The 23,267-nt window shown below is 51.2% G+C and overlaps 9 protein-coding genes across 9 annotated transcripts; 4 read left to right on the top strand and 5 right to left on the bottom strand.

Annotated features, from left to right (window-relative positions):
* Positions 1-2,218: 2,218 nt before the first annotated feature.
* Positions 2,219-3,295, top strand: BDV59DRAFT_189457 (nitroreductase family protein). The gene is made up of 3 exons (XM_073691613.1): positions 2,219-2,849; positions 2,906-3,020; positions 3,072-3,295. Exons 1-3 carry the CDS (start codon positions 2,397-2,399, stop codon positions 3,275-3,277), a joined length of 774 nt encoding a protein of 257 aa, XP_073542763.1. The 5' UTR covers positions 2,219-2,396; the 3' UTR covers positions 3,278-3,295.
* An 86-nt stretch (positions 3,296-3,381) lies between these two features.
* BDV59DRAFT_196803 (glycoside hydrolase family 76 protein) lies at positions 3,382-4,948 on the bottom strand (the record flags this gene model as incomplete). The annotated part of the gene is made up of 4 exons (XM_073692774.1): positions 3,382-3,966; positions 4,031-4,480; positions 4,548-4,792; positions 4,852-4,948. 4 exons carry the CDS (start codon positions 4,946-4,948, stop codon positions 3,382-3,384), a joined length of 1,377 nt encoding a protein of 458 aa, XP_073542764.1.
* A 1,003-nt stretch (positions 4,949-5,951) lies between these two features.
* BDV59DRAFT_211566 (glycoside hydrolase family 16 protein) lies at positions 5,952-7,109 on the top strand (the record flags this gene model as incomplete). Its single annotated transcript, XM_073695830.1, has 2 exons — positions 5,952-6,379; positions 6,438-7,109. Exons 1-2 carry the CDS (start codon positions 6,008-6,010, stop codon positions 7,107-7,109), a joined length of 1,044 nt encoding a protein of 347 aa, XP_073542765.1. The 5' UTR covers positions 5,952-6,007.
* Positions 7,110-7,603: 494 nt separating this feature from the next.
* On the bottom strand, positions 7,604-8,415 carry BDV59DRAFT_206452 (uncharacterized protein; the record flags this gene model as incomplete). Its single annotated transcript, XM_073694795.1, has 3 exons — positions 7,604-7,659; positions 7,713-8,091; positions 8,152-8,415. The coding sequence occupies 3 exons, from the start codon at positions 8,413-8,415 to the stop codon at positions 7,604-7,606; spliced, it is 699 nt and encodes a 232-aa protein (XP_073542766.1).
* Positions 8,416-8,619: 204 nt separating this feature from the next.
* On the bottom strand, positions 8,620-10,328 carry BDV59DRAFT_150149 (CCDC47 family protein). The gene is made up of 3 exons (XM_073687353.1): positions 10,197-10,328; positions 9,232-10,108; positions 8,620-9,178 (listed from the first exon to the last, which is right to left on the bottom strand). The coding sequence occupies exons 1-3, from the start codon at positions 10,261-10,263 to the stop codon at positions 8,803-8,805; spliced, it is 1,320 nt and encodes a 439-aa protein (XP_073542767.1). The 5' UTR covers positions 10,264-10,328; the 3' UTR covers positions 8,620-8,802.
* A 122-nt stretch (positions 10,329-10,450) lies between these two features.
* Positions 10,451-12,721, bottom strand: BDV59DRAFT_189461 (MDM34 family protein). The gene is made up of 2 exons (XM_073691614.1): positions 12,204-12,721; positions 10,451-12,143 (listed from the first exon to the last, which is right to left on the bottom strand). The coding sequence occupies exons 1-2, from the start codon at positions 12,536-12,538 to the stop codon at positions 10,787-10,789; spliced, it is 1,692 nt and encodes a 563-aa protein (XP_073542768.1). The 5' UTR covers positions 12,539-12,721; the 3' UTR covers positions 10,451-10,786.
* Positions 12,722-14,110: 1,389 nt separating this feature from the next.
* BDV59DRAFT_211570 (5'-methylthioadenosine/S-adenosylhomocysteine nucleosidase family protein) lies at positions 14,111-16,422 on the bottom strand (the record flags this gene model as incomplete). Its single annotated transcript, XM_073695831.1, has 2 exons — positions 14,480-16,422; positions 14,111-14,263 (listed from the first exon to the last, which is right to left on the bottom strand). The coding sequence occupies exons 1-2, from the start codon at positions 16,226-16,228 to the stop codon at positions 14,111-14,113; spliced, it is 1,902 nt and encodes a 633-aa protein (XP_073542769.1). The 5' UTR covers positions 16,229-16,422.
* A 3,611-nt stretch (positions 16,423-20,033) lies between these two features.
* On the top strand, positions 20,034-22,271 carry BDV59DRAFT_189469 (uncharacterized protein). The gene is made up of 3 exons (XM_073691615.1): positions 20,034-21,304; positions 21,355-21,644; positions 21,720-22,271. The coding sequence occupies exons 1-3, from the start codon at positions 20,087-20,089 to the stop codon at positions 22,141-22,143; spliced, it is 1,932 nt and encodes a 643-aa protein (XP_073542770.1). The 5' UTR covers positions 20,034-20,086; the 3' UTR covers positions 22,144-22,271.
* A 232-nt stretch (positions 22,272-22,503) lies between these two features.
* Positions 22,504-23,248, top strand: BDV59DRAFT_211573 (uncharacterized protein; the record flags this gene model as incomplete). Its single annotated transcript, XM_073695832.1, has 1 exon — positions 22,504-23,248. The coding sequence occupies one exon, from the start codon at positions 22,504-22,506 to the stop codon at positions 23,167-23,169; it is 666 nt and encodes a 221-aa protein (XP_073542771.1). The 3' UTR covers positions 23,170-23,248.
* Between the last annotated feature and the right edge of the window lie 19 nt (positions 23,249-23,267).

Genomic DNA, 23,267 nt, shown 5'->3' on the forward strand with positions numbered 1-23,267 from the left:
GCCGACATGCTCGTAGGTCGGGTTGAACAGTAAATCATCTCGTTCCCTAGAAATAGGGGTGTCTAATAATGTTGGATGCTTTCTCTCCATTTCAGAGACAATGCGTTGAATCTTATCTGTCACTGGAAACGAGTGAGCCGGGAGCGTATGAGAGACTGACAAGAGAAGCCGCGAAGGATTGTTTAGTGATCCTGTCACTTGGATCCGGTCGTTACCAACTTCTCTCCCATGATCATACTGCCACACCCCTGGCGAGGCCCCGGTCGGTCTGCTCACTACCACATCTCCAAGCCGTATATCGCAAGAGGTCGGGACACCTCCTCCAATGCCAACAAGTAGACAAAACTCAAGAGATCCGAACGTGCGTCTCATATCGGTAGCTGTCGTTGCAGCTGACACCAGACCATCGGACCCTGGGCATGCGTTGGCGACATAATGCTGTTTAATACGGCCCAGTGTATAGTGGTTGCGATCGTTCGGATCCCGCAAAAGCTCGCGATGAGTCTCGTCCAACGCTGCTGTAGCTGCTTCAAGCTCCAATTGTAACGCGCATATCCAACCAATTTTGTAATCTCCATGGGAATATCCTCGTAACTGGTTCATATTTCAATCGGTCCACGACAGTTAGCCGCTTCTTGAAAGTATATATCGACCCATTCACGATGGGAAGGATTTTGAAGGAACGGACGTCCGAGCCTTCTGGAAAGATAGATTGAACGACATTGCATGTCCCCGCAACTTTACCATACTTGGAATAGAGATTGAGCCTTGCGCAGGAAAAGAAGCGGCTGAGTCAAACACGAGCCGGATCTACACTGTAATTGGATCAATCATGGTGATCTGGGTGGACGAGTTACTTATCACAGTAAAGCTATATGCACTTATGTCGGACATAATTGAAATGGAATAGTCTGCCCACCGAAGTGCATTGCTCAGGCCTCCCGGTCAGCTTGGGTGAGGCTGTGTATATCATAATAATGTAACGGTCGAAATGGACAATTGGGAGCAGGCTCGATTGAATCATCGTGAGTGTTGTGGAGCCGGATCATAGCTGGGGTACCTTTGAGCACTAGTTGCTCAGTTTGACTTTGCGAGATATCCATAAGCACTGTGCGAAGCATCGGATATCGCTCGACTACTTGGTTCCAAGGACAAGCAATTTGATCTACACCAACAGGTGAAAAATTCGCAAGCCCCCACTCTGAAACCTCCTGGTAATGGTTATGATTGCGTGCATGGCCCAGGAGAATCCGTCGTTGGATCGCGGAACACCGATACACATCCTCGACAATAACGTCACCTTTTCTACCCACAAGTGTGTAGTATCTTAGCTACAACCTCATCAAAGCTGTCCGATGTCAAGGACTGTAATGCCTCCGTAACCATGGTTATTATACTGCATCCAACCCTTTTGAGAAGTTTATACAGACAAACTTCAAGGGGTATTGCGTATGTAGTTTAAGTCTAAATAGGGTATATATTAGATCATTACGGAATTTTATAGGTCTCGAAGTTTCTTACCTAGAGCTTAATGTCTAAGAAGCACTGAATTAGTTGCAGATATCAGTACACAACTAAGGTGTTGGATTAGAACGAAAGAAAAGTAACGAGAAGACAGAATGAAATTAATACGTGTAATGAACTATAGGTAGCTATCTAAGATGGAAGTCCTCTGCGCCCTGGAGAAGCAGTTCTGTATCTTCCTTAACTGACAAGGGCCCATGAGCAAAGGCATACAAATGTGTAAATGGCGACCATCGAGCACCAAGATGTACCATTTGTGTCAGGGAAATGCCAAAAATTAGCACTGCATACAAATATAGAGGAGAGATTGTGATGCGTTCTGTTCCATCATTATTGCCCATTAAGAAGCGGACAGCCAACACTGGGGTTTTCATTCCGGTGGCTGGCCAGCGCAGCTGTCGCTGCCACTCGCGCTCCCCGGCCTTGTACTGACTCGATGATCCTGAACCGAGATAAAGTAATATGGTCGACGACGAAGTTGTCTTTTTTGTCGCAGTCTCTTGAATCCGTTGTTCTACGTGGATTCGTTGTCAAGACATTCTCCTTATCCCAAAATCTAAACGTATGGTTTCTCCGAAGCCAACGAATACAGTAAACAATATTCTAGGTATATTTCCCAACGAGAAACTATTCCACAGGCCCCGATATTTCCATTCGGTGATATCCTTTGCCCGAGTTGAACACCCTTGGGGCCCTTGGGGGCAAAGGGCAGTGCCCATTAATAAGCCAAACCCGTAATTCCGCACTGGAGTCGGGCCACAAAGGCTGAGAATGTCTAAAAGGCCTGCCCATCCTGAGGAATTGGCTCTCCGTTACCGGTTGATCTGCATCTACGTGCTCCGAACTTAGCAATTGACAGATACATAACAGCCATGGCTGCTTCCCGTGTCCTTCGGCCTGTCCTGCGTCTTCCCTTCCTGCGGAATCCCTCGACGGCTGTTCCCATCACGACGATCCCGAGATTGCCTACGTACAGAGCATTCTCCTCGACCCCGCGGGCCCAACAAACGCACAAGATGGCTTCTACAGACACTTTGATAGAGCTGGCCAAGTCGCGGCGCACTATGTACAAGCTGGGCAAGAACAGCCCCGTGCCCGACTCGAAGATCGAGGAGCTTGTGAACGCGGCGATCCTGAACGTGCCCAGCTCGTTCAACACGCAATCTACCCGCTTGGTGGTGCTGCTGCACCAGGAACATGAGAAGCTATGGGATATCGTCATCGACGCGTTCGGCGAGTTGGTGAAATCCGGCACTGTGCCGGAGGAGATGTGGCAGAAGCAGACTTTGCCGAAGTTGCAGGGGATGAAGGCTGCCGCTGGGACGGTGGGTCTTGACCGAGTTACTTCTGAATATGCGAAATTGGTACTGATGTATGTCAGGTGCTTTTTTACGAAGATCCGGCGCATATCAAGCCCTTCTCGGAGAAGTTTGCCATCTACAAGGATCATTTCCAGCCGTGGGCGGAGCACTCGAACGCCATGCATCAGTATTTCCGTATGCTTCCTTGTTCCCTTATTACGTTTGTAACGCACTAACCGATTGCAGTCTGGGTTGGGTTCCAGTCACTCGGTTTTGGTGCAAACCTTCAGCACTATAACCCCATTATCGATGCCCCGGTCGCGAAGCAGTGGAATGTACCCAGTGAATGGCGACTCACCGCGCAGATGGTGTTTGGAAGCCCTGAGGGTAGCACGAACGAGAAGGCCCAGAAGCCCGTGGAGGATCGCGTGAAGATATACGGTAAGCTTTAAGAGTGAGTTGTCGAGTAGAATATAGGATATAATAGATCCGTAATGTACATATTATTCATCAACTCTTCATGCCACATGCATCGTGATTATGGCCACATATTCGACTATGTAGAAAGCATAAATATCAATGCAGCAATCGGCACTGCAGCCATCCCAACAGTGACAAAAGCAGCTCCGACGCGATCGCCCGTCGTTATCTCCGTCTGAATTGTGCCACCCTCTGAATCCGAGTCCGATGATCCTGCAGACGGATCACTGGTGCTATTCCCACCGGTGGTAGACGTGACTGGAGCCATGTCGCTCTCCATCGAAATGAGGTTGGCCGTTAGGATGCTGGTGACGCTCATCTGCTCTTCCAGTCCGCTCCACCCGTCCCATTTCTCCGTATACCATCGTACGCCGCAGGTGTTGTTGCTGTTTCCTGTGCATGATTTGGCGGCGGCCACGGCCGAACCCTGCAGCTTGGGCAGGATGGAGTCATAGGTCGATGGGACGATCAAAGCTGTGAAGGCGAGCCACATAGAAAGCAGGCCCTTGAAGATGATCTCATTGTTGTTGCATACTTCGTTCGGCTCACAGGTGATCTCCGACATGATATCACCGCCGTACTTGGACGGGAAGAATTTGTCCAGCGTCACATTTAACAGGCCATTGACTGCATTCGTCCATTTGGTGTTGGTGCCGTTCGTCTAAGACATCGTTAGTCCCATCTACCCTTGCAGATTCGGCGTTCCCTGCCGGATGTAAACTCACATAGTTATACATGTACGCAGCACCGCCCAGGTAAATTCCATAGTTATATGTCCACTGGTTATTCCCCTGGGTCGAACATCCATTGTCGACGTCAGTCGAGTCGGCAACGTTCCACGTCGAGTTGCTCAGCAGCGGCACCGACGCCGACCAGTCCCAGATCTTCTCCGCCCACTCGGCATACGTCGAGTTGCCAGTGTATCGCGCCAGGCGCGCCGCAAGCTGGAACAGTCCTCCGTTGGTCACACTGTTCTTCATGGCGTAGCCTGCCTGGTACGCCCAGATCTGCCAGCGTAATCCACCGTCGCAGTTCGAGGTGTCCCATCGTCCGGCCTGCATGTTGAACACACCCTGAGCAAGGGACAGCCACGAGTACCCATCCGACACGTCGGGGAGCCTCAACTCCGCGGCGGTCATGGCCGCGAGACCCCAGAACATCTGGTCGTCATTCCCCTGCCGTGGGTCGTTAGCCAACTCTTGCCTAGCGCTTCCCAAGGTTTGGTGCAGATTGCGCGCATACCAGGTAGGTACTCCAATTGGAGGGGAAATAGTTCCCATCGCCAGCCTGCCACTGCATGCCGACCTTAACCTCATTATTGTACGTCGAGTCGCCCGTGAAATGCCAGTATTCGATGAGGGTCATGAACATGGCGCCGCCCTCCCACCACGTGTTGGGAAGTTTCCCGGGGATCTCACCCGATTCGTTTCCTTTGTAGTGACGCATCATTCCCCATGCCGCAGTGCTGGCGGCATCCTTGATCGACTCTATTCATGTGTCAGATGGTGTCAACCGGTGGCAAACGAACGGGGACGAGACCACGTACGCTCATCATTGATGTCGAGGGAGATGGCCTCGGCCCTGTGCAAAATCTGGCACAGAACTAGGCAGGTTAACGACCATCGGAACCGTGGGAGAAGCATCTTGCAATTGGCATGCCGGTCTGTTTAGGGCTAGATAGGGGTCACCTGACGAGGGGTCGAAGACGAATATTGTGGTCGAACCGGGAATACCGCGCCGGGCAGGAATACCTTCATATTTACATATATCGCCGGAGTCAAACGGATGCAGGTCTCCGGTAATTTGCAGAGGGGCCTCGAACGCTAGCTGCCGCGTTGCCAGTGTGTTATTCTACGTCAGCTGGCGCCAGATCCAGACATGGATTAGTGGATGGATCCATGATGGATGAATGGATAGAGGACTACATTCAGTGGTACGGCGTACTGGCGCCGAAATTGATTGAAAAGGATAAGAACGCCGAGCATGGATTCCTTAGGTATTCGGATTTACCGGGTGGTTAGCGTGAACCGATGAGTTTTTCTCCAATGGGGCGAACATGGCGCTATCGTATGGAGCCCGAGCATGCAAATACAATATAGGAGTTCAAACTAGTCCAAGCCTAAGAGGTCACTAGCTCATGGCATCCGCAATGGGATTGAATGCCACAGGTGGCAGGAGAACAGAAAGGCCTTCTTGCGCAGGAAGACTGTGCTCTTATACTACCGCGAGAGTTCGTCTGGCATTGATTGACTCTACAACGCAATACTGACCAAATACCTGAACCCCAGGATGAACTTTTAAACCCAGCATACGTATGCCGGTCTCTAAGCGATCAACATACGTAAGCGCTGACCAGGCATCATCGATTCAAGCTTCCCGGGTGGAGCCGCTAAACCACCAGCGTGCGAGGCCCGAAGAAGCCCTAACCGACGGTCTGTCCAAGACACCCGGTCTAAGAATAAACCAGTAAAAGACATACTCCGTAGTTCCACCTGAATATGTCTCTACATGGCGTAGATTAATCGCGAGATAACAGTTCCATCGATCTCCACCCTCCCCGGGTGAATTCTTCTATCAATGGAGAGCCCAGCGCCTTATAACCTGTAGTAACCCACTCGGACTGTCAATCCTTCCTTGTTACTCCCCTATATCTATACACCTTAGTCCCTATACACTCGTTTATCCCATCCACAGCCTGTATCATGCCCTCCTATCTGCAGTGGGCCGTGGCCACGCTGTCCCTGGCCGCGCAATGCACAGCCCAGACCTACACCAACTGTAACCCGACGAAGAAGACCTGCTCGCCGGACACCGGCCTCAGCACCTACTCCCTCTCGTCCGACTTTACCAGCGGCGATTCAGCCTTCAAGCACTGGAACGTCACCGCCGGCTCGGTCACCAGCACCTCGCTGGGCGCCGAGTTCGTCATCAACGAGCAGGGCGATGCGCCCACTCTCGAAAGCGAGTTCTACATCTTCTTCGGCTATGTCGAGTTCAAGATGCGCGCCTCCAACGGCACAGGCATCGTGAGCACTGTGCTGCTGGAATCCGACGATCTCGACGAGATCGACTGGGTACACATCTTCCCTATACACGGCCCCCCACGCAGTGCAGCATGTTAACCCATCCCAGGAACAAGTCAGCACCTTCGACAACGAAATCCAGACCAACTACTTCGGCAAGGGCAACACCACCTCCTATGACCGTGCCACCACCGTGTCCGTCTCGACCCCTGAGGAGACATTCCATACCTATGCCATCAACTGGACCTCCAGCGCCACCGAGTGGCTCATCGACGGCAGCGTCGTGCGCACCCTCAACTACGCCGACGCCGTCGGTGGCTCCAACTACCCGCAGACGCCCATGCGCATCCGCCTGGGTATCTGGGCTGGCGGCGACCCGGACAACAGCGAGGGTACCATCGAATGGGCTGGCGGCGAGACCGACTACACCGCCGCGCCGTTCAAGATGTACGTCGAGTCCGTCAAGGTCATTAACTACAACCCGGCCGACGAGTACACGTACACCAACAAGAGTGGATCGTGGGAGAGCATCAAGGCGTCCAACACCACGGGCTCTTCGTCGTCTTCCTCGTCGGGTTCGACTTCCAAGACGAGCTCCAAGGCTGCATCGAATTCTTCTGTGGCCGCGTCGGCTTCGGCATCCGCGTCTGCGTCTGCGTCTGCCTCTGCTGCAGCATCGTCCTCCGCGGCTGCAGTCTACAAGGGGGGTGCTGCTGCGTCGGCGACGCCCTTGTTTATGGGGATCTTGGCTGCTGTGGTTACCGGGATACTGTACATCTAGGCGGATGCTTAGGACTTACTTTTCTTTCTTTGTCACTCCTTTAGTAGAACTTAGATGCTAATCAAGGGTATTGGTACTGGCTTCATGTAGTCTCAGGCATTTTGGTGCCGAAGGGAAGTTGCGCTGTCTAGACTATCTTGCCAGCAGTGCAGAAAATTAGCTGGTCGGAGAAACTGTCCTTAACGAGAAGGACATCACAGTCCGTGAAGCGTTGTCGGGGTGATCTCACAAGCCGACTTGAATATAGGCATCGTCGCTGGTGTGTAGTTGGAGTATCAAGACTAAGAGCGATGATGTGCGGAGAGAGCTTGACGCAAGTCGATCATCATGTCGGGTCGGACCGAACCACCAAAGCATACATAAATTACACTCCAGGCTCCAGGCTTGTGTAGAAATATCACATTGAAGGAATGAAAGAGTAGAAATACATCCGTCGCCATGCATCCACCATAAGTAGTATATAGTGGTCTCCCTGCAACCCCAGAAAGTCCATGTCAAACTTTATACCAGGTCCATTTGGGCGCCCCCAGACACTCTCCAATCGTAACAGCTGCAGCACGTTAGCACACCATCCGATCTCAACCAACAAGACGATATACGCACCACGCAGCCCCCTCCACTTGAGCTCATCCAGGATCATGCGCGTCAATGTCCCTACCATCGACTGGATATCGTGCAGAAGGGCGACAGTGCCGCCAGCATCCAGCTGCGCCACAAACTTCTGGAAGCTATTCGCGATCAGCGCGGGACTGTCATTCTCATAGTCCTTCGTGTCAATGTCCGCACCGATCACGTGGTACGCCATCTCGCCCATGACGTTGTCCACAAAGGGGTTGGTCTCGAGATAGGGCGGACGCATGTATGTTGGGGCGTAGTCCAGCACGTCACGGATGGCGTCCTCGATGTCCGCCATCTTCTTTCGGATCATCCCGCGCGAAAGCGTCGGGAGGTGCGCATGGTCGTAACTGCTCGCACGGTTCGTCTGCGGTTAGTTTGCGCTGCGCATTGTGGTAGACGGGGCAGCCTACGTATGTGCGCCTACCTGGTGGCCGCTCGCGACCATCAGCTCCAACGTCCTTGCGTTGTCCTCGTCCTCGAGGCTGCTCCCGAGCACGAAGAAAGTCGCGTGCGCTTGGTACTGGTTTAGGAGGGCGATCAGATCAGGCGTGTAGGAGTCTGGGCCATCATCGTAAGTGAGAGCGATTGTTCCGGGTACGGTACATTGCTTGATCACGACTCCGATGGGGATTGATATGTTCACTGGGGTAGCGGAGACCTGGCCGACCCACGGCCACAGGAAGGTCATGAAGAGAAAAGAGGGTAGCATGACTGGCGTCGAGATTAAAAATGTCTAAGGCATGGGGTGAGCGATTGCCCGGTGCATTTGTGAGAGCGATGTTGGGATGATGTCAGTGTAGAGTGCGATGGATGCGGAAGAGTGGAAGAAGGAGCGAAGCCCGTCACTCATGGCTCTGGTCAAGCAACAGCAGGTGGAAATGCAATGAAAAGCAATCGTTGCGACATGCTAAAGAACGGTTAAAACATTACACTATTCTTCTTCCAAACAGGTCACCTCCCCAGATACATTAACCCCAGGCCGAAATTCAAATATGAATACAGGGAACATGAAGATATGCAACAGAATGAAGATCACAACGCGCTTTTCGTTCGCAGCACCGTCCGTGATAAGCGATCACTGTCTCCGAGTGTACTTCTTCATGGAACGCCGCTGACCCTTCTGGGCTTCCCGCTCGAGGAATTTCCGCTGCTCCTCGGCGGTCATGCCCCGGAGCAGTCGCTCGCGCTCCTCCTTCTTGAGCTTCTCCGCGGCCAGCTTGCGCTCCTCAGCTTTGTCCTCTTCGTCGGCACGACGAATCTTGCGGATCTCCTCCTCGCGGGTGTTGCGGATCTTGCGCATCACCTCGGGGCGGAAGTGGGCGGCCGAGACGAGCTTATCCGTAAGCCGGAGGAACTGGGTGAACAGGGGCATGGTGGCGGTGTATCCAGAAGACGACGAGGGAAGAGAGGTGGCGATTTGGATGCGCTTTCTGGGAGTGGTTTCCTCCAGCCTGGCAGAGTTAGACATCATTTCAGACTCTATTCACGGAGAGAATAGGCTTACTTCGTGGGCTTATCAACGGGCTGATCAGTGACAATCAAATACTTGAAGTGTTCGCCAGCCTTCTCAATGGCCTGGATGACTTCAGGAGTGAGAAGCGTGTCGGTGATCTCAGCGCTCTCAGTCATCACGGTAACCCAGGGAGGAAGCTTAGAGTTGTCCCTGGTGAAGGTCATGGAGGCATCGTAGCGCTCCTCACGGAACTTGCGCATGTGGTTCTTGTGCACGACGGCCCAGATGAAGCCGTCGTAGGACGAGTTGTTCACCTTCAAGGAGGACGTGTCGCCAGCGGGGACAGGCACCACATCCTTCTCTTTGCCGTCAAAGGTATAAGCAATGGCCTCGCAGGTTTCAGAGGGGGATTCGTAGCTATCGAACAAGAAACCAAAGATCATGTCCATGTAGTAGATGATGGGGTTGTAGCGCTTGGGCATCTTGATCGAAACATCGACGAACGCCACATTCTGCCGGCCGGTGGCGTAGGAGGTGTATTCCTGGGCGCTCTTTTCCTTTAGGATGGACTCCGCGGAGGTGAGCTCCGACGTAATGGCGTTCTCATCGGTCTTCTGAACACCGTCGAATCCGACCAGCGCGAACTCGCTCTGGAGCACGGGCGCATGGGCCTGAGCCCATTCCTTCGCCCGACGGCGGTTCTTCCGCGTGCCCCAGAGGTGGAAGACGACAATAAGCAGGATCAATGGCATGACCATGGCCTCCTGGAGGAAGTCCCGGGGGGATGTGCGCTCCCACACCCGGTACCATTTCGTGTACGGGACGGGCTTGATGCCCTGGGTGTTGTACGCGGGAGTTGACGAGGACGACGATGCAGCCAAGATCGAGGCGGGCGAGGGCTCAGGGGCCTTCACGAAGTCGGCGAAATCTGACCACAAAAATCGGGAATGAGTGGGATTTCGCAGCAGTGGACGAGGCTTGTTGACCCCGGATTTGATGGGAGGTGCGGGACTTACCATCCTCAACATTGGCGGAACCCGAGGGCTGGGCACCGCCAAAGACATTCTTGAACATACCCGCCATGACGACGAGGGAGGATGCGAGAAAAGGCAACAATTGGGATGGGAGAGACAAGCGGCGACGTGGCGGAGAAGAGAGAAGAAGAGGGAAAAGGGAACGATGGAGGTTCGGGGGAGGGAAGCTAATTGGTGGAGTCGCCAAGACCGCCCGCGACTCGCTTACTACTCATCTATACATGAATAGGATGAAGAACATGGATAATGGAGCTTGTATTGCTCGAATAAGGCGCATAACATACAGCTTTTCCTCCCTCCCATCCGTCCCTATATCCCAACCAGAACAATTAACACAAAAAAAGAGCGAGGTGGTATCCTACTCAACAAATGCAACGCCAGAAACCACTTCACCAGGAAATCCAATGTACAAGCTCTAATCAACGCTGGGTAGTAGATCAAACAATCAAACAAGATATAAAGGCAATTAGCAATCTCGTATCGGTCATTAAAAGGCCCAGGTGTCTTGGGAGGAGAACAAAGAAAAGCGTTCGAAATGAGCGGCGCAGTCGGTCGGTCGACTGGTATATGGTTCACTGGCCATAGGCCGGGGGAGGGCTTTCTTCATGCCCAGGGCGGTTCCAGAAGGCACACGAATTGGTGCCCATCAGCTTGTCGTCGCGCATCCGGCGGGCAATTTCTCCCGCGATCCGCTCAACCAAAGCCTGATCAACAGGGCTGGGTGCAGGTTTCTCTTCGGTAAACGGGAGAATAGTCGATGGCAGATGGCGCGACGGTCCAGCCTCCTGCTTCTCGCTTTCATAACGAGAAGGCTCATGGCGGATGGTAGTGCGGGGAGTCGCATCAATATCGTCGAATTCCGCATAACGTCTGCCGGGTTCGGACGAAGACTCTCCGGGGTCACGCAGCATTTCAGATGCGATGTCGCGACGGATAGAGGGACGCGAAATGCTAAAGCGATTCTGTTCGGGGATGGGCGGGAGATGGAAATCGCTATCCGGAGACAGCGGCGGCGTAACTGGGTCATCGGGCTGCTCGTTGACCCGAGGAAGAGGAGCGGACCGGACGGAGGGAGCACTGGTAGTCTCAGTGAACGAGCTTTCGTCGGTAACACTATCGGTCTCTGCCTCTGACTGTTTCGGACGGCGCAGATCAACAACGCGCTTCTTTCTCTTTCGAGCATGCGCCTTCGAATGTCGACCCGCTCCCAAATTCAAGCCATATGTGCTGAAATTATTGGTAGATGCTGAAGACCGGCTGTATGATGACACCATGCTTGCGTTATCCTGGAAGGACATGCCACCCACTTGAGATTGAGTTCTCGAAAGGGCGGGACTTAGCGGCGAGACCACACTGCTGGTGATGTCGGCCTGGTCGGAGGGAGAAGTCCATGCGCGATAAACAACCTCTTGGATAGACGGAGTAAAGAGCGACATGGTTCGTTGAGAATCGGTGAGGGCCGCCAACCGTAGGAGGTTCTTCTGTGAGAACAAAGAATGTGTCTCGACGGACGAATCCAACGATAGCGACGCGATTTCCGACTCGTTCAGGGCATTTCCGAGCGCATCCACCGGATCTTGGGGAGGACTGGCCAAGGGATCCTGGCCAGGTCCTTCCCCAGCCGTATTGGGGGCCTCCGTCTGCTCCTCACCCGCGCGATATTCGGGAACCCATAACCGGAGCGAGAGGCGATGGATAATGGCGGGAAGCTCATCCATGAACAGGATACGCAGCTGCGCCTCGATTTCACGTTGCAGGAAGTCGCGCACGAATGGGATCGAATCGAAAGTCGATGAAACCTTGAGCGACTCGAGGGGATCGTTTCGGAACACGACGGTGATGCCTTTTTGCTTGGAGAATACCAGGATGACGAAGCCGGAGAGCTTGAAATCGGAAAGGGTGATCTGGAGTGGAATGGTCAAGGGGGTCCTAGATTGGGAAGACAAGTGAGCACGAAGAACCGACGCGACAGACACGGGGGTCGCTTACGCGGCAGCGAGCGGCAGCGGCGACGCGAATGAGGGTCGGGTGAGAAGGTAGGTATTCAAAGGATTCGCTTGAACGCGCGTTTTCAGGGTGAGAAATGCATCGCCCGAATAGGACATCTTGAAGATGCCTCGAAACCGGTCTTCGGCGAGGTCTCCGATCTCCAGGATTTCCAACTCGGGTGGGATGGAACCGAGATTCAACTCGGTCACGATGATATCGTCGACGATGATGGGAGGCTTAGGGGATTTATTGAGCGCGGCCGTTAATAAATCCTGTGCGCGAGTATAGAAACTCGCATCCGCCATCAAGGGCGACCAGTTGAAGTTGAACGCCATGGCCGGTCATGGAGGGAGGCGGATGAGGCCGACGGCGATTAACGGGGAGAAGAGAGAGAAACGAGGGACGGGGTCATGGAGAGAGATGGGATGGTGATAATAAGAATAATAATCACGGGAATCCCGGTGGAGGCGGAGGGGAGAAGAAGAGGCGGGGAGGGAGTAGTGGTGGTGGTGATGATGATGATGGGAAGTCGAAGAGAAAGAGAAAAAGCTGGAAAAAGAAAAAGCAGGTGATTCCCGAGGTCCCAAACGGGCAACTCGCGTGATCGACATTTTATTCTACAACATTATTATTATTATTATTTCTTCTTTTCTAATTATTATCATTATATTTTTATTCTAAGATTTTATTACTTTTCTTTTATTCCTCTATTCCTGCTCGTAACCATTCTACTCCATATACAGCGTGCATTCCCAGGTATCTCGGCCTCCACGGACCGAGGACAAGGGGCAATCAAGAAAAGAAAAATCGACGGAAAGGGACCATGGGATAACGTCACTGCACATCCAGCACACCACGATTAATGCAGCCAGGGTCGACGTCCCCATAATTGGCCTGCCGCTAAAGGCAATATGACACTCCCGGTGCGCCAATCCTTCCTCCGATCTGCTCCGATTCCACGCTCTCTCCTCGCTGGTCGGCCCATATCCCACCGATTTCCCGTCTATCCTAACGGTCAGTCGTAAGAAGATGCTCATCCTCCTCGACTCCACAAACACGGCACTGTTCCTCTACTGCTGACTGGATATCACATCGCATGGCGGAGATGGCTATCGCTCGGGGCCGCTGCTATGGCCCTTCGCTAGCGGGCCAAAAGGAGCATGACTCTAGTCGATCGTCCTTCCCGTCCATTCCCCTGGATATGGAGAATGGAGGACTGCGTTCCTGACTCCCTCTCTGCCGAGTACATTTGTTTACACCGAAACGCGGTTGGTCGACTGGCTGACAAACATCTCCATGCTTTGAATGTGTCACATACCAGCAGAATTCCGGCATGTTTGCCAACATTCCTCGGGAAGCCGAGACTATGTCATCGCCAAAGTAACTGGAGCCATGAATGTAGCCCCTTTCGACGCCGGAGAACGGAGACACTCCGGACTCCCATCCCGTCTACACTATTCATCACGGCGCTAGTGGCTCCGCCCAATGTTCTGGAAGCCTAACCTCCATGCACGATCGCCCTTTACTGAACAGCCAGGGATATACCACTTTCTCTTTCTGGTATACATGACGGTGGAGTCCAAAATCGTATCGATCATCCATCATCGCTTCATTGGGGAAAATCGCCGGCCGAGCCATCGAGGATCATCCGCTGGTCCACGATGTGACTCATGCTGTTTCTCTCGTTTCTCTTCTCTTCCTTCTCTCAGAATGCAGTGAGCCCTCAGTGCTCGGATCTCCATGATAATCTCGCTTAGGCACTACGCCCGAGTACTGTTGACCCATCAGGGATACACACCTAGAGTCGCATTGGCAGGAGGCATGGGACGAGAACAAATGGCTCACTTTCCATGTAATGTCCTGTGGGGTTGATCGATTGTAATCGCTAATGAAAACAGTGGATTCGGTTAAATTTCTTCTATACCATAGATCACGTGGCTATATAGAGTATCCAGGTATAACCTGCCAGAACTAAATGCACATCTGCTCTTACGGCATGCCCTGGTGATGTGGACTTTGTACAAAAGTAGCTTATTTTTATCCCTCAATTGCCTGTGCACCTCTATTATACTATTCAATACAGCATTGTCTAGCCCGGCGGGAGGAGGAATGATACTGCCTGTCATCTGAACATCATCCGCCTTGTCACCTTACCACATTACTGGTTCATTAACCATCAGTAACCATCCCATCACCCAATAAGAATAGCACTAGTTGGAATGTTGTGGTGCAGCACGACTGGTTGGTTCTACCACAGGTTCGGCATGGAGACGCACGCTAGACATCACTGAAAGAAGTGCCTTAGCATAACCCGCGGCAGTTGCCGCAGCATATCCTTGCCACCGCTTATTCTTGTGGGAGTCTGAATAGTCACTAATGCCCCTGATGACAAGACATGGAAAGTGGTCCATTAAACCAGCAGCCTCCATCTCGAAACATAGGATACCCAATTCTCGGGCAACCCGGTCTCGTTCAACAGCGTTCCGCATGAGCTGATTCCCCGAGCCGATCAGTCCATGATGTACCTTAGGAATTCGACTGGCCCTTGGAGGTCGCGTGATGAGTTTTTCTGGGTCGCAATCCTCACAATCAGTGGAAGTGCCTATATGTTTATATTGTGTCTGGAACAGTCGATCATGGTTTTGGTCCGGACTTGCAAATTCCTCCCGCATATCTGGATATTTGGCAAACATGGAGTCAACATAATCCATGACTTCACGACCCTTAGTGCGAAGCTGTTTAGATCCCAGCACCGCAGTTGCTGTGAGGAGAGTCTGCGGCGGTTTATTCAGCATCCCATCCGGCTTAATATGTGGACCGACGCGTTTCCCGAAGTCATATTTCACCACGCCCCCGTATATTCCAGTGGGTTTGCTAACAACTACATCGCCCAGTCGGATATCCGCTAGTAAAGGCACACCGCCTCCGATTCCAACCATAAGGCCGGCTCTGATATTTCGAAAGGATGTTCGTAGATGCGCTGCAACCACCGCTGCGGAAGGAGGCCCGTAAGAGCCGTGGGGAAGGCATACCACGACCACATTATGTTCTCCCATTCGTCCCAGGGTATACTGATTCTTGTCAGTTGGGTGGATTGGCAGCATTTTATGAACCTCATCCAGCATCGCTTCAGCTGCTGCCATTTCTACTGGAAGTGCACAGATCCATGCAATCGTATAATCCAGTGTCGTGTTTTCCCGAATGCTAGGTTCACTTGTATTTCCAGGCAGCGGCTCAGAACGTGAGGGGAGGGGATCTCTAGACATCACACAGAAGTCACCATGCCTTCGGTAGTAGTTCTCAATGTTTACCGACGTTAGCTCCCTGTCCAGTCTGACTGCGATATCGTCGAGTGGGACCTGGCACTCCCTGGAGGGTGTAACTTTGAAAAAGACACCGCTTTCACGGTTCATCCACCGACGAACCCGGTACCATCTCTTACTTTTTCCTTTAAGCTGGCCTTCAAGTGAAACGCCAACCCAGAATGGCTCCATGTCGTGTTGAAGGACGAGTCCGAGTCGAAAAGAATTATAATTGTTCGCACGTTCCAGTACCCACTCAGCCCGTCGGCAAAGGCCTGTACCGTCCCCTTTAAGAGGCCATGAAGATCCACGGATAGTCCAAGTTTCATCTCTCTGTATAAAGGAACCAGGACTTGCTTTGGCGTGTGCACCTCCATACGACCTGAGGACGCCGCTGTCGATGATTCTGGGTCCAAGATGCTCAGTAACGAAGAATCCCGACTCCTCAGCCAGTCCTCTGGGACCATCTTGTTGGAAAACGATGTCGACGGTAGCATTTTCCAGAATATTGTCACCCGGCTGACTTATTTGAAAATCCATGTAAAGGAGCCAAGCGGGCTCTCGTCCCAGTAAGCCCCACCGAGAATTGGGCAGAAAAGAGCAATCAAGTTTGACATTTTTGACTTCTTTGTAAACAAGGCTTCGTCGGTGCTGCAGCAAGAGTTGTCTGTATTCTGCCTGATAGCTGTCAATGCGCTGTGTGATGGAGTACCGACTTTGCATGGCGAAAATGAAGTTTTCTCAATCTGCACTCACGAGCATTCACAACAAATTCATTGAGGTCCTGCTAAAACTGGGATTGTTCTATTGTTCGCTTATGCTTATGCATCCATACCCCGCTTTCATTCTCTCACGTGGATTCTATATGTTTAGAGACAAGGCTGGAACATCAAAGACATGCTGCCCGATAGCAGATAGCAGCCTTTCCTGTTATTCTTCCTGTTTATAAAGTGCTCTTTTGGAGAGTGACTGTAGATACTTGAACAACGACATGGATTATGGACACGGATCACACCTAGGACGGGGTTTCCAAGAGCCCATACCCCCTGAAGACCATGCCTTGCAATCGGTCTCCTCAGGACAGAGATATAACCATGATGATTCAACATCGATTCATGGTTTCCAAGAACGCATTTACCCCAATAATTCACTAAGCTACATGACACAGCCACCCACGTCGTCAATCTACAGAGCATATTCATCACTCTATACAGCGCAGGGGCATGGGTTCTCGTCACCGTGGGACCCAGGATCTGTTCACAACCATAGAGACATGTATATTATGGGCTCATCGCAGAGAATTGGACTCTCATCACCGGGCGGCTTCCTAAGACCTGTTGGCCAAGATGGGGACATATATGATGGGGACCCGAATACGAGATTCACTGATTCTCGCTCTCATACTCAGAGACGACATACTGAATCAGTGCCGCTCGTATCTGATTTTTTGCAAGGTCCAAGCTTAGCAGGCTCACGAGCAGGCTTATCACAAAGGTTACCCTCAGAGGGCCCTGACTTTTCCATTAATCTGGAAGCGACAGAAGATATAGAGAAGGAACTGGAGGCTTTCATATTATACAAAAATACCGGGCAATATGAGAAAGCCCATGAGATGTTCGAAGAGGTCTTGGCAGTTCATCTAGAGGTATTTCCAGTCGTGGCGGAGTATGCAGACCTTCTGTTAAGTCAAGGCCTCTATCGGACGCTGTTGGACTTCTTGGATATTCAACTTGACTACATGAGCGAAGTGTTTACAGAGACTGAGATTGAGCTTCTTCACCTTATCAGATCACTCGCTGGAATTTACAACAAGGGTGCTTTACGCTCAGCGCTCTCTCGGGCTGTACAGTCGTGGCAATTTCTCTCTCGGGGTGCAAAAGATGTCCCAACCGGGACTCTGCCAAATGATACTGAGGTGCGGCTGTTATAGATCTGGTATTTTCTGTCACTGATCGACAATCTGCATAGATCCATATTTACGAAATCTATATAAAAATCGTTACCTTCGCTCTCGCAACATCGAACTGGGCCACCATGGACGACATGAAATGCCCGTGGATACCACCAAACACTGACAATTGCACTGGGGTCATCGAATGGTATAAACTATTGTCACAGAGAGACCGCCTTTGGGAAGCTTCGCGTGTTCTCTGTTCATTGCTCACGATCATTCAACATCTGCCACCGCATGAAGTTCCAAACTTGTTTGACGACCATTGCTTCGGAAAACTAAACTTCGAGCGGCATCCGGGAAATATGCGCAGCCCAGACGCGTTAGTGGCTATGTCTGTTAGTATGGACCGAGCTCATGCGCTTCTTAATTTGAGTATACAAGTTCCGCCCTCCAAGAAAGATCAGACGTCGCGGCGCCTGTGGGATGCTGCCAATCGATACCGTAACGCTGCTGTCACCTTGGGGAACCACAACCTAGGGATCGTGGAATTTAAGTGTTTACGATACCAAACTAAGATCCAAGGAACAGAGTTCGAATGTGCAAGTCGAATATTGGGTTTTCTAATGCAATACCCATATACCGCTCGTCCGAGTTTCGATGCGAATGGATTTACCAGTGCCATACCGCGGGACTATAGGAAATGCTACATTTACTGTCTCGCACAAGAAGACGGCATCTCTCATATATTTTCTTACCTATCCCAGCTTGATGATGTTGGAGATTTATTAGGGGTTATCGAAGTATACGAACTCATCCATAGCTTATTTTTGTTCCACACAGGCTCCGAGACAGGTACAGCAATGCCAGGGGTATTCTTTGAGAGTCGTGATTCTCACTTGGTCTTATCGCGTTTCCGCCAGATGACTCTGGACGAATCCACCAAGCAGGAACTAATGGGGATCGCGAGCAGGATTTCACGGTTCAACACCTTCGATGGCTTAATATTTGAGGAAGCGAACGAAATTGCCTATCGTGGAACTGAAAAATCCTATCCTGACAAGTTCGATATCCCCTTCCATCTATTGACATTATATACTCTGGAGAATGGCGAACCAAATGTCAGTTTCCAAGCCTTCCGTGGGAGGTTAAAGAACTTGGATGCGGTGAAAATTCATATGCCTGTTGTGCTCGACATCGCTGAGCGAGCTCGTCTTCTGGTCTTGATAGGTTACCTTCCGCTACCCCCACTAATAAGTTATGACCGAGTGCCTCGATCTTATCAAAGATCGACAGCACCTCCTGTCCATCAAACTTACATGCCCAGGGGAGGTGTGGGCGACGGGGGTATCCCAGTTCATTGTCATAAGTCTACGCGACAAAGTTCACATTTCTCTTCGCAGACGCACAAGCGCGCTGCCGCAGAAGCTTCTAACATCGAGGGCCCACCGACTGGGCCGCAAAGCCTTGCAGAAAAGGAACTGCCTGTTGCAGTAAGTGCGGTGCTATGAAGAAAATAAGGATGCATCTAATGTTGTGTAGCCTCCTCCTGGAATACCTTCACAACTGATCACTGCAGCTGATACTTCCGGATTTGATCTTCGTATGTATCGGCCTGCTGGCTCCTAAAACCGCACACAATGAGTCTAGCTTATAAGTTATAGGATATCGACGCCAGCAAAATGCACGGGCATTTTTTAAACAGGGAAGGGTAAATAAAAGCCACGCTCATATGTACTATATTTTCCGCCATACTGACACTGGTATAAGGTATTTTCCGTCCTCTGGCATGAGGATCCAGGGATTACTTCAAGACAGACAAATGCCACAATCTCCTTCGAAACTGGATATGGAGAGCAAGTCTTTAGGTATATTCGGCGTTTGGTGGTGATTAAGGCATATGACCGTTGTGCTTGGTGCTGGTACGTTTCGCCCTACTTGTACCCAACAGCAGATTAATAAGGTTCTGTCAGTCCTATATACACCTACGGCAACCGAGGTCTGAGTAAAAACGCTACAGATGCATCAAAGCATGCTATTGTATATACAGGCACACCACCAGCCCCCGGAATGTCAGAGCCTAGAATGTTGAGTACTCCTTTGGAGGTAGTGCCAGCAAAACCACAACACAAGCTCAGCCCTATGTCACGATTGAACTTTGGCAAGATTTTCACGGTTGAATATAATGTCAAAGTGCTCCACATAGGGAAGATCGCAGAGCGATCCATGCCAGTATTTGTGGATTATGCCCGTCGAGAGCTTACAATATGATTCTTCCTTGATACACAAAATGTGATTCTGTTTAGCTAACTACTGCGTACGATGGGACATTATAGTTCTGGTTTTGTGGGGCTTTATGTACATAATCTTGGCCTAAGGGGTGATATAAGTATGAACTCATTTTCGTATGAACTAAATCAATATCTAGTAACACACTGGGTGGTGAGAACCACACGGCAAAGAGCTGTATATGTCGTTAGACAGCCTGAGATCAAGCATCAGAAAATCGATGTGATCTGCCTTCTAACTCCGTTAAGTCCGCACTTTTCACCACGGCAACAACTGCACTAACCCTATTTAGGAAATAGATCAATATCTCACCATTTCCAAGCTGTTCTCCTCTGCTCAACCTTGCGCATCAACGTCACTTGTTACAGGGAAGCATAGGAAAAGGGGGGCAGAGTCAGAAAATGTCAAGTCATCTACCTACCATGTCCGGCTTATTCTCTACGTCCGATTTTAACTCCACGCGATGGGACGCGCGCCCTGCGACACAGACTCGCACCGTCACCAAGCGCCGCGTATACGGAAAGCGGAAGGCAGACGCTCCAAGAGCAGTGTTCGACCAGCAAAGCCCAGCAAAGCAACCAGATGTTATCGATCAATCTAATAACCAGGATGCAGTCGACTCGATCCAGGCTAAGTTAGCCGAAGTCAGCATAAACGATACGCCAACAGTCCGCCGCCGCAAAGATATTGCGAACGGGCCCAAAGATAAAGACACCGAGCCACTGGACCTTGATGAAACGGACGCTCCAGAGTATGAGGGTCATAAAGAAGTGTCTCAGACTGACGACCCGGTTATTGCACCATCCCCGATAAGCACCCCCCAACCACGGAGAAGATACGAAGAGATCGTCGGAGTCAGAGGAACTCCACGCTACTCAATGGTACGACGCCGAAATCAAGAACGCAGTAGTGAATCCATTGCCGAGAATATAACCCGGACAAGAAAAACGAAAGTAGCACCTCGCCTGTCATCCGGCTGCGTGTCCGACGAGGGCATAAACGCCTATGTTCGTCCTATCCTGGACGAAGCAATCTCGGCAATCGCCGCGCAGAGTGTACAAAAATTCGGTTCATGGGCAGCTCGAGCTGGAAATCTGCTGGAGGTGGTAAAGCTTGCGGAGGGTTCATATGGAGAAGTCTACAAACTTCGCCTACGGGAAGAAGCATGCAGAAAGGAAATGTCAAAGTCAAAGATCGCTCGTCTGAGGGCGTACGGGGACGGGGTGTTCAAGATTGTTCCCTTGCGATCGCGCAGGGGCCCCGGCTCGAAGAAATTTACAAGCGTTGACGAGATCGTGTCCGAAGTACGGATGCTTAAATATCTGGATCCAATTCCTGGATTTGCCCGCTTCCGAGAAATCCATGTCGTGCAAGGACGGTTTCCGGAGTCTTTCCAAGCAGCCTGGAATCATTACAAGGAAACGAAAGATGATTGTTTCAACCCAGATCCGTCGAATAGGAGAGCGTATCCCGAGACGCAGCTGTGGGCAATTATCGAGATGGATGATGCCGGCTGCGAATTGGAAAAGTTTTCGTGGTCATCTATCTTCCAGGTTTATGATATATTTTGGGGTGTGGCCATGGCGCTTGCGCGTGCGGAGGAGTATGCAATGTTCGAGGTAAATATCCAGACCTGCGCATGGAGGGTATCCAATTAACAGAGGAACAGCATCGTGATTTGCATCTTGGAAATGTGTGCATTCGAAGCATTCGCTCCGATGGCCGCATGGATCCTCCAACGGATAATGATATTATGAGTCGACCACACAACAGTGGATTCGGACTCAGCAGTCTTGAAACGACAATTATTGATTACTCACTCTCCAGAGCTGAACTTCGTTTAGCCGGAGTCTCTTCAGACGCTGTGGATATTGCTTCATCAGACTTGGATAGTAAGCAAATATTCGATGCTGTCGGCGGGGACGAGGATGAGATCTTACTCAGGAACACCTATAGATAGTAAGTATCTCTGGCGTGTGGAACTTAATGTGCAACTGGAATTTTCCAGGATAAAGTATACTAACACCTGACCAGTATGCGCGCTCAACTGTATAGCGGGAATCCACTTGAGTCTCAGAAGCCACGCGATGTTCCGGGAATCTGGGCGGATTATGCACCAAGAACCAATCTCATATGGCTTCTTTTTCTTCTCAGGACGCTTCTCAAGAACAGGGCTCCTGAAGTCACTCCCTCAAGTGGAAGACAGCCTCTATCCATATGCTCACCGAACAAAGAGCCGAAGAAGGCAACGGCGCCAAAACGTGAAAATAAGCCTATACACACCCCGAGCTCAGGACAGGCAAAGGTAGACCTTTTGAAAAACACTCTCGAAGGTCGACTTAACGAAGTTCTTAATCTTTTGGACCTCGAATACGGCCACCAGGACATGTGCTGCGCTGCAGATCTGGTGGCATTCGCAATTGATAGTCAGTGGTTGGACCAGCAGGACTTTTTCTGAACCGATGGATATATTCGTGCCGGAATTTTTGCATTGGTGTTTTTTGATCTAGACTTAGCATGGTGTTCTGGTTCAGATCTCGCATTGCATGGTGATTTTCCATATCATTAGACGTTCGGGTTGACAACCGTTTCCATGGGCAAGACAAGTAGCTTCGTATGCCTTAATCAGTATGACGATAGCTTCGTATGCCTTAATCAGTCTGACGATAATTATTACGGATCAACATGTGGCTCTTATGTATACGTGAGGTCATCCAACCACCCATATCGCAAGAAGATTTTCTCCCATTAATAACCCACGGTGAAGGGCACACTACCTACCAGCAAAAGCACAACTACATAGTCCGGAAATTCCAAAATGGGTGCCGGCTTCGAGAACGTCGTCGAAACGCTCTTCGGCTCAGATGCTGCGCAACACCTACGCAAAAACCTCCACGAACACGGGAAATACAGACCTGACGAGGAATGGGCTAAAGACATCATCCTGATGGATGTCGAGATGCGCGAGGCGGGACAACGCGAGGCGTACCTCCGCGGTGAAGTCGAAGCGCTGGAAGACCAAGCAAGGACGGGAGACCTGACGGACAACGAGAAGGTCCAGATAGAGAAATGGAGGCGCGAGATCGAGGATCTGGCGCGCCAGTACTGGCATCTTGAGCGGGAGTTTTACCGGCGCGAGGCGTCGTGCCCGTCGGGCCCGATGCTGCGCGGGTACCAGGCGTGGAGGAAGAACCCAGACGGGTACCTCAAGAACAAGTTCCTCCGGCTGGATTGTGCGGGCCGCGGGGGATGTTGTGGGCGAGGCTGTGGGTGTTGCGGGAATAAGCGGTTTGCTGGAGGACGTGAGATTCGTAGGGGCCATTGTACGGTGGAGTGTGGATGCTGTCGGAGGGCGAGGGGCTTCGAGATGAGTGATGATGACAAGTCGCGATTCAAAAAGTTGTTTGATGATTGTGATATTAAGGTCAACCAGTCGTATAGCAATGCGCTGAAGCTGGCCTATATATTTGGGTTGTCGGAGTAAGATGGCGGACTTTAGCTGCACTCGTGCGCTTCGTTAAGTATATGTTGTGATTTGCGGTTTGCTTGCGTCTGGAGGCCATGGGATGAGGAACTACAGGA

This window comes from Aspergillus ambiguus (genome assembly GCF_047715705.1).
Source record: "Aspergillus ambiguus strain CBS 117.58 unplaced genomic scaffold BDV59scaffold_67, whole genome shotgun sequence".
Taxonomy (NCBI): Eukaryota; Fungi; Ascomycota; class Eurotiomycetes; order Eurotiales; family Aspergillaceae; genus Aspergillus; species Aspergillus ambiguus.

Coding starts and splice junctions, on each gene's coding strand:
- BDV59DRAFT_189461 (XM_073691614.1), bottom strand. CDS start 12,538: ATGGCGTTCAACTTCAACTGGTCGCCCTTGATGGCGGATGCGAGTTTC. Junction 12,144..12,203: donor CCGCTGCCGCTCGCTGCCGC/GTAAGCGACCCC, acceptor TTCCCAATCTAG/GACCCCCTTGACCATTCCAC.
- BDV59DRAFT_150149 (XM_073687353.1), bottom strand. CDS start 10,263: ATGGCGGGTATGTTCAAGAATGTCTTTGGCGGTGCCCAGCCCTCGGGT. Junction 10,109..10,196: donor TTCCGCCAATGTTGAGGATG/GTAAGTCCCGCA, acceptor TTTTGTGGTCAG/ATTTCGCCGACTTCGTGAAG. Junction 9,179..9,231: donor CCCGTTGATAAGCCCACGAA/GTAAGCCTATTC, acceptor TAACTCTGCCAG/GCTGGAGGAAACCACTCCCA.
- BDV59DRAFT_189457 (XM_073691613.1), top strand. CDS start 2,397: ATGGCTGCTTCCCGTGTCCTTCGGCCTGTCCTGCGTCTTCCCTTCCTG. Junction 2,850..2,905: donor TGAAGGCTGCCGCTGGGACG/GTGGGTCTTGAC, acceptor GATGTATGTCAG/GTGCTTTTTTACGAAGATCC. Junction 3,021..3,071: donor CGCCATGCATCAGTATTTCC/GTATGCTTCCTT, acceptor AACCGATTGCAG/TCTGGGTTGGGTTCCAGTCA.
- BDV59DRAFT_189469 (XM_073691615.1), top strand. CDS start 20,087: ATGTCAAGTCATCTACCTACCATGTCCGGCTTATTCTCTACGTCCGAT. Junction 21,305..21,354: donor AGGAGTATGCAATGTTCGAG/GTAAATATCCAG, acceptor ACAGAGGAACAG/CATCGTGATTTGCATCTTGG. Junction 21,645..21,719: donor CTCAGGAACACCTATAGATA/GTAAGTATCTCT, acceptor ACACCTGACCAG/TATGCGCGCTCAACTGTATA.